At 39.4% G+C, this 9,349-nt stretch overlaps 1 protein-coding gene and 1 pseudogene across 1 annotated transcript; both read left to right on the top strand.

Moving 5' to 3' along the window:
* Positions 1-394: 394 nt before the first annotated feature.
* On the top strand, positions 395-1,399 carry LOC126086210 (vomeronasal type-1 receptor 4-like). The gene has a single exon (XM_049902382.1). It carries the CDS (start codon positions 440-442, stop codon positions 1,397-1,399), a length of 960 nt encoding a protein of 319 aa, XP_049758339.1. The 5' UTR covers positions 395-439.
* Positions 1,400-8,174: 6,775 nt separating this feature from the next.
* LOC126086209 (vomeronasal type-1 receptor 2-like) lies at positions 8,175-9,090 on the top strand (annotated as a pseudogene).
* Positions 9,091-9,349: the final 259 nt, after the last annotated feature.

Genomic DNA, 9,349 nt, shown 5'->3' with positions numbered 1-9,349 from the left:
TTGCTTCATAGGTTAGTATGGTGGTTACCAGCCCAGCCAGTTTCAAGTTCCCTCCCTGCCCCAACCAGCATGTGAATTTAGACAAATCTCTTAACTTCTCTGTGCTTAATCCCTCCCTGGCTTGTACTTTATAATGTACGTAATAGTATTTTCTGCTCGTAGATTTGTGAAGAATAAAGAAGATATCACATGTACCATCTTCATAGCAGTGATTCTGTATTGCAAGTGTCCTTTAAAGGTTTTTTATTCCATTCATGGAAATCACTTAGCAAAAGAAAAAAAGAAAAAAAAACTTTAATTCAATGTTTCTAAGTGGGAATTAATGGTCGGCAGAGCACAGTGGATTTCAGTGGACAAGATACATATGACCCATGTCTCATCTTCCCATGCAGGACCCTCTGGATCTGAAGACAAATATCAGTCACCAGGAACTGAGAGAATGCCCTCCAGGGAATTAACAATAGGGATGATCTTCTTATCACAGACAACATTGGGAATCCTGGGGAATTTCTCTCTTCTTTACCATTATCTCTTCCTCTATTTCACTGGGTGCAAGTTAAGGTCCACAGACTTGATTCTCAGGCACTTGACTGTAGCCAACACCTTGGTCATTCTCTCTAAAGGAATCCCCCAGACAATAGTAGCTTTTGGGTGGAAAGGCTTCCTCAATGATTTTGGATGCAAACTTGTTTTCTATGTTCACAGAGTGGGCAGGGGAGTGTCTATTGGCAGCACCTGCCTCTTGAATGTCTTCCAGGCCATCACCATCAGCCCCAGGAATGCCAGGTGGACAAAACTTAAGGTAAAGTTTGCCAAGTACATTGGTCCCTCCAATATCCTCTGCTGGATTCTGCATATGCTGGTAAATATGATAGTTCCTATCCATGTGACTGGCAATAGGAGCAATAAAACCATCACAAAGATAAAAGATTTTGGATACTGTTCTGTACTTCGTGACAAAACCACAGGCTTACTACATTCAGCATTGTTTTCATTCCTTGATGTTGTGTGTTTGGGACTCATGTCCTGGACTAGTGGCTCCATGGTTTTCATCCTGCACAGACACAAGAAGCAGGTCCAACACATTCACAGGAACAACCTCTTCCCTAGATCTTTCCCTGAGTCCAGAGCCACTAAAACCATCCTTGTTCTGGTAAGCACCTTTGTGTCTTTTTATACCCTCTCCTCCATCTTCCAAGCTTGTGTGACTCTTTTTAATAATCCAAGTTGGTGGCTAATAAGCATCTCACCACTGTTTGTTGCATGTTTCCCAACTGTCAGCCCCTTTGTTCTCCTTAGCAGTGACTCCAGCGTATCCAGGCTCTGCTGTGTGAGCACTGGAAAGAAAACACAATTCTCTCATCTCATCAAAAAATATAAATTGTTTATTTATCACTGAGTTCAGTTATTGATTTACTCATCCATCACAGAATCTTAAGCCCATTTATGATCCGGTCTTATTGCACATTGGTGAATATGATGGAGATTCTTTTCCAATAATAATAGCAATAATAAGTGAAATCTGTTGGAATTATTATGTAAATACTTATGTAATTGTATCTTATTAATGTATGTAGTGGAGAAGTTCAGAGTCCAGGCAACAATAAAATGCTTTGTAATGAAATAGTGCAGAGATCCTGGAAATGCCTTTAAGTGTGTAGCTTTTAACCTGAGCTGTTAAATTTTCCCAAGATTTAACTGGTCATGGGATTGTAAGGACATTCCATAGAAAAATAAATAGATGTGGGATGGTCCTTCTAGAAGAAGCTAGGGGTGGGGTCAATAGTCTGCATTGTCATGAATGTGCCCTGGAATGAAATTGGAAGGAAATTCAAGTTTTAGTTTTTATGGGAATTGGAGGTCAGGTTGTGAAGATTGTGCATTACATCATAAGATAAATGGTGGATGTTAGAAATACATTAATGTTTACAGAGAATGCTTAGAAGTCTCTGGGTGGTGCAAATGGTTAAGCTGAACTAGTAACCAAAAGTTTGGTAGTTCAAATCCTCAGAGTCACTTGGGAAGACAGGCCTGGTGATCTGCTTCTGATAGGTCACAGCCTTGAAAACTCTCTCATGGGGTTGCCATGAGTCAGGATTGACTCCATGGCAATTGAAAACTATAACATTTAGGCAGGGTCAAGATGGTGGAATAGCCAGACACTTCCTGTGTTTCCCTCTTACACCAAAGACTGGAAAAAACAAGTAAAAAAATTATATTTATGACAACCTAGGAGCCCTGAATAGCAAAGGCAAAGTTAGAAAACAGACTGAGCGGCAGGTGGAGGAAGAGACGGTTCAGGAGCAGAGAGGGGTTACTGGACCTGAATCGCTGGGATCCCTCAGACACCATTCCCGAAAGCGGCTGTGGCAGGCTGGTAGTAGCGTTCAGCCGCAGTTTCCTCAGGGAGAAGCAGCCACCCCCACAGCCTATTCACACGTCCAGAACCAGAGAACGGCACTCTCAGTAAAAGCTAAGTACTCACGTATATTTTACCATGCCCCCAGCCCCCAAGCTGGCTTCAGTGGCTGTTGATTTCCCTGGGCCTGAGATAGGCCCTGTTGAGTGCCTGGAGCCATTCTCCCAGCCTTGGCGAAGGAATAAATTCACAATTGGGGGAAAAGATAATTTGCCAGCTCCACTAACCTGGGGAGCTCAGGACAGACCAACTCCTGTCCAGGCATAAACAGTCCGTGGACTTTGAATACATTTTCCTCTTGCATAGGCCTGTGTGGGGCTATTTCAGGAGAATAGGCCCTTGTTGGTAGACTGCAACTGTTTCAGCTGTGTAGTGGAGAGGTGGGTGTTTGATGTTTGTCACCACTTTGCCTATTAAACTGCATCCTCACCTATCCACATCAGGGGCCTAAGGACTGGTGGCTCCACTCAGGTCACCAAGCCACCCACAACAGGGGTCCAAGGATAACTGGTACCTCCCAGTCCTTACAACCAAAAGCATTGAGTGCCCATGGTCCATCTGCAGAATTAAAATTAAAAGAATCATATCAGATTACTATGAAAAACTGTACTCTAACAAATTTGAAGACCTAGAAGAGATGGATGAATTCCTAGAAACACACTACCTACCTAAACTAACACAAACAGAGGTAGAATAACCAAATAGACCCTTAACAAAAGAAGAGATTGAAAAGGAAAATTTTTAAAACTCCCAACAACAACAACAAAAAAAGCTCTGGCCCGGTCAACTTCACTGCAAAGTTCTACCAAACTTTCAGAAGAGAGTTAACACCACTACTTCTAAAGGTATTTCAGAGCATAGAAAAGGATGGAATACTCCCAAACTCAGTCTATGAAGCCAGCATATCCCTGATAGCAAAACAGGGTAAAGACACAACAAAAAAAAGAAAATTACAGACCTGTATACCTCATGAACTAAGATACAAAAATCCTCAACAGAATTTGAGCCTATAGAATTCAACAACATATCAAAAAAATAATTCACCATGACCAAGTGGGATTCATACCAGGTATGCAGGGATGGTTCATGTCAGAAAAACCATTAATGTAATCCATCATATAAATAAAACAAAAGACAAGTACCACATGATCTTATCAACTGATGCAGAAAAGGTATTTGACAAAGTTCAACACCCATTCATGATAAAAAAAAAAAACTTTAACCAAAATAGAAATAGAAGGAAAATTCCTCAACATAATAAAGGGCATTTATACAAAGCCAACTGCCAACATCATCCTAAATGGAGAAAGTCTGAAAGCATTCCCCTTGAGATCAGGAACCAGACAAGGATGCTCTTTATCACCACTCTTATTCAATATTGTACTGGAGGTCCTAGCCAAAGCAATTAGGCTAGATAAAGAAAGAAAGGGCATCCAGACTGGTAAGGAAGAAGTGAAAGTATCTCTATTTGCAAATGACATGATCTTGTATAGAGAAAACCCTAAAGAATCCTCAAGAAAACTAGTGAAACTAATAGAAGAGTTCAGCAGATTATCAGAATACAAGATAAACGTACAAAAATCAGTTGGATTCCTCTACACCAACAAAAGGAGCATGGAAGAGGAAATCACCAAATCAGTACCATTTACAGTAGCCCCCAAGAAGATATAATACTTAGGAATAAGTCTTACCAGAGATGTAAAAGACCTATACAAGACACTACTGCAAGAAACCAAAGGAAACTTACATAAGTGAAAAAACATACCTTGCTCGTGGATAGGAAGACTCAACATTGTACAAATGTCTATTCTACCAAAAGCGATCTACAGATACAATGCAATTCTGATCCAAATTCCAACGACATATTTTAATGAGAAGGAGAAACCACCAACTTCATGTGGAAGTTAAAGAGGCCCCGGATAAGCAAAGCTTTACTGGAAAAGAAGAACAAAGTGGTAGGCCTCACCCTACCTGATTTTAGAACCTATTATACCCTGACAGTAGTCAAAACAGCCTGGTACTGGTACAACAACAGATACATAGACAAATGGAACAGAATTGAGAATCCAGACATAAATCCATCCACATATCAGCAGCTGATATTTGACAAAGGCCCAAAGTCAGTTAAATGGGGAAAAGACAGTCTTTTTAACAAATGGCGCTGGCATAACCGGATATCCATCTGCAAAAAAAAAAAATGAAACAAGACCCATAGCACAAAAATGAACTCAAAATGGATCAAAGACCTAAATATAAAATCTAAAACAATAAAGATTATGGAAGAAAAACATAGGGACAATGCTAGAAGCACTTATACATGGCATAAACGGTATACAGAACATTACTAAGAATGCAGAAACACCAGAAGACAAACTAGATAACTGGGAGCTAAAAATCAAACACCTATGCTCACCCAAAGACTTCACCAAAAGAGTAAAAATGTTACCTACAGACTGGGAAAAAGTTTTTAGCTATGACATTTCCATTCAGCATCTGATTTCTAAAATCTACATGATTCTGCAAAACCACAACAACAAAAAGACAAATAACCCAATTAAAAAATGGATATGAACAGGCACTTCACTAAAGAAGACATTCAGGTAGCTAATGGATGTATAAGGAAATGCTCATGATCATAAGCCATTAGAGAAATGCAAATCAAAACTACAAGGAGGTTCCATCTCACTCCAACAAGGCTGGCACTAATCCAAAAACACAAAATAATAAATGTTGGAGATGTTGTGGAGAGACTGGAAGACTTATATACTGCTGGTGGGAATGTAAAATAGTACAACCACTTTGGAAATCAATTTGGCGCTCCTTAAAAAATTAGAAATAGAACTACCATACGATCCAGTAATCCTACTCCTTGGAATATATGCTAGAGAAATAAGAGCCTTTACATGAACAGATATATGCACACCCATGTTCATTGCGGCACTGTTTACAAGAACAAAAAGATGGAAGCAACTAAGTTACCCATCAACTGACGAATGGATAAATTATGGTGTATTCACACAATAGAATACTATGCATCAATAAAGAACAATGATGAATCCGTGAAACATTTCCTAACATGGAGGAATCTGAAAGACATTATGCTGAGTGAAATTAGTCAGTTGCAAAAGGACAAATATTGTATGAGACTGGCATTATAAGAACTTGAAAAATAGTTTGGACAGAAAAGAAAATACTCTTTGATGGTTACAAGAGTGTGGAGGGCAGCCAGAAGAGGGGTTTTCACTCACTGGATAGTAAAACCAAAAAAACCCAGTGCCATCGAGCTAGTAAATAAGAACTATTTTAGGTGAAGGGAAAGACAACACGCAATACAGGAGAGGTCAGCACAACTGGACTAAACCAAAAGCAAAGAAGTTTCCTAAAAAAACTGAATGCTTCAAAGGCCAGCGTAGCAGAGGCAGGGGATTGGGAACCATGCTTTCTGGGGATATCTAGGTTAATTGGCATAATAAAATCTATTAAGAAAACAGTCTGCATCCCACTTTGGAGAGTGGCATCTAGGGTCATAAATGCTACCAAGTGGCCATCCAAGATGCATCAATTGGTCTCAACCCACCTGGAGCAAAAGAGAATGAAGAACACCAAAGACACAAGGTAATTATGAGCCCAAGAGACAGAAAGGGCCACATAAACCAGAGATGACATCAGCCTGAGACCAGAATAACTAGATGGTGCCCGGCTACAACCGATGACTGCCCTTACAGGGAACAAAACAGAGAACCCCTGAGGGAGTAGGAGAGCAGTGGGATGCAGACCTCAAATTCTCATAAAAAGACCAGACTTAATGGTCTGACTGAGACCAGAGGTCATGGTCCCCAGACCTTCTGTTAGCCCCAAACAGGAATCATAATCAAAGCCAACTCTTCAGACAGGGATTGGGCTGGACTATGGATAGAAAATGATACTGGTGAAGAGTGAGCTTCTTGGTTCAAGTAGACACATGAGACTATGTGGGCAGCTCCTGTCTGGAGAGGGTATGAGAAGCTGGCTGAATGGACACAAAAATATAGAGCGGAGGGCAGGAGTGTGCTGTCTAATTAGAGGGAGAGCAACTAGGAGTATGTAGCAAGGTGTATATAAGTTTTTGTATGAGAGACTGACTTGATTTGTAAACTTGCACTTAAAGCACAATAAAAATTTTAAAAATAATCTGAATTTTGCAGCCCTTCAAAATTGCAATTTCAAAACTAACCTGCCATTCAACACGGTGTGCAAAATCATAATGAAATTTTCAGTAGTACTGTAGTTATTTCTATAAACACTCTGTGCATACAACAATGGGTTTGATGGAGCTAACCTGACTATCTAATTCTCAGCATAACCTGTGTAAGTGGGTGGCAACTGGTAAAATAGAATTATTTTTCTGTAATTTGGGTGTGACAGTCTCACTGAAGGCAGTACATGTGTATCTATTGAAAGTAGCTGTGGTCTGTTATGAGATAATGGTGAGACTATTTTCCAACCCGAATGAGAAAAAGAACTTTTAAGGAAATGTTGTTTTCATAATTGACTATTTTAGACAGCAGAAAAAAAATTCAGGACTCAGGCCTCCAATCTAAGATACAAATGTGTCTTGTGCTATTTTCTTTTGCTTAAAAATATTCCAATGTTATTTCCCAGCTCACTACTCATTTCTCTCCCATTTCAATTTATCCAACACTCAAGACTCCATTTTCCGTGCTTGTCTTATGTTTTAATATCTTCTCCAAAACAAATAGTAATGATAGTTTCTCTTCATTTTTCAAAAAAAAAATAATAATACATGATTACATGGTCTCTGATAAGGGTTAATTTAGATTTTACCTAGATTTTACCTTAAAGTACTCTATCATGTTCCATGGTCAGTGATTTGGACCAAAGCATAGTTTTATACAATAATTTCTGTGATGCATATCATTGTACTTTAATTTGTGGTCAAAAAAAATGAATGAATGTCTTACCATGTTAATATTTATTGACTAAATCCAGTTCAGTTGTGGAAATGTGTCAGGGTATCTACATTTTACTCAAAATGAAAACCAAACCAAAGCTGGAACTTCTCTAAGCAGGAACCTCACGTTCAAAGGACACGCTCTGCTCCCCACACTGCTTACTTGGTGGTATGAGGTCCCCATGTCTCTCTGCTCCCTTCTCTCTTTTATATCTCAAAAGAAATTGGCTTAAGACAAAATCTAACCTTGTACATTGAGTCCTCCCTCATTAACATAACTGCCACTAATCCCATCTCATTAATATCATAGAGGTAGGATTTACAAGACATAGGAAAATCACATCAGAAGACAAAATGGTGGACAATCACACAATACTGGGAATCATGGACTAGCCAAGTTGACAGATACTTTGAGGGGACACGATTCAATCCATGACAAGTCTCAACCTCCCTGTGGCTAAATTCTCTCTGTCCAACAAAGGAGAATAATTTGAGCACCTAAAGCACAGAGCCATGAATATTAAATAATTCAGAAAAGGTAAAGTGTTCGTAACATTGACCAAATACATTGTGAGTGCTACAAAAAGAAACACAGGAAATACTGGGAATCTATTAGCAAAGAAAACATATTTTAGAACTTAATTCTAAGGGTGAAGTAATGGTAAGTGAATTTTTTAAATTTTAATTTACATGAACAGTGCTGTCTACAGCTCATATTTCCATGCAGAACCCCCTCTGCTTATGAATTTGCATCTAAAGCCCCTGGAAAATGACAGAATGTCATTCTCGGATTTGAAAATAGCAATGACCCACATATTCCAGATAGTCTTTGGAACCCAGGGAAACTTCTCATTCATGATTCATTAAATCTTCTTTTATTTATATGGATGTAAGTCATGGTCCACAGACTCGATTCTCAGGCACCTGAATGTAGCCAATTCCTCGGTCATTCTCTTTATAGGAGTTTCCCAGGCAATGGCAGCTTTTGGATTAAAATGCTTCCTCAATGATTTTTGGATGCAGATTTGTTTTATATGTTCACAGAGTGGCCAGGGGTGTGTCCGTTGGCAGCACTTGCTTCTTGAGTGTCTTCCAGGCCATCATCATCAGCCCCAGGAACTCCAGGAGGGCAGAACTTAAGCTAAAAGCCCTAAATTACATTGGTCTCTCCAATATCTTCTCCTGAATACTGCATATGCTGGCCAATGCCATTTTTCCTGTTTATATGTCTGGCAAAAGGAGCAAATCCATCACAAAGAAAAATAATTGGGGATACTGTTCTATTCCACTTAATGACAATATTACATTTACATGCTTTGCAACATTGATATCCTCCCATGATATTTTGTGTTTGGGACTCATGTCCTGGGCCAGCAGCTCCATGGTTTTCATCCTGTACAGACACAAGCATCAAGTCAAACAGATTTATAGGTACAATCTCTCCCTCAGACCCTCCCCTGAGACCAGAGCCACCCAAAGTTTGGTTGTCCTAGTGAGCACCTTTGTGTCCTTTTATGCCCTCCCTTCCATTATTTCTGCTTATTTGGCTCTTCTGGATAATCCCAGTTGGTGGCTGGTGAACATGTCTGCATTAATCACTCCAGGTTTCCCAACAGTCAGCGCCTTTATTCTCATGAGCAATGACTCCCATATATTGAGACTTTGCTGTGTCTGCTATAGAAGGAATACACAATTTCCATCTCTCATCAGAAAAACATAATTCATGTATTTTGCACCATATGGAGTCAATGATGAAATCCCTCACAGAATCTGAAGAACAGTTACATGTGGCCCTCATTGCAGAGAGAGTGGTGAACTAGACAGACTGAGGTTCTGTCCCAATGATAAATAGTAAATACTAGTAGCAATCATAAATGAAATCTGATGTCATTATTATGTAAGGACCTATAGACTAGTATTTTATTAATGATTGCAATGGAATGGTTCAGAGTCTGTGCAATAATAGAACTGTTAGTTTG

Source organism: Elephas maximus, chromosome 11 (assembly GCF_024166365.1).
Source record: "Elephas maximus indicus isolate mEleMax1 chromosome 11, mEleMax1 primary haplotype, whole genome shotgun sequence".
Lineage (NCBI taxonomy): Eukaryota > Metazoa > Chordata > Mammalia > Proboscidea > Elephantidae > Elephas > Elephas maximus.
This window is presented reverse-complemented; position numbering and strand designations above follow the sequence as displayed.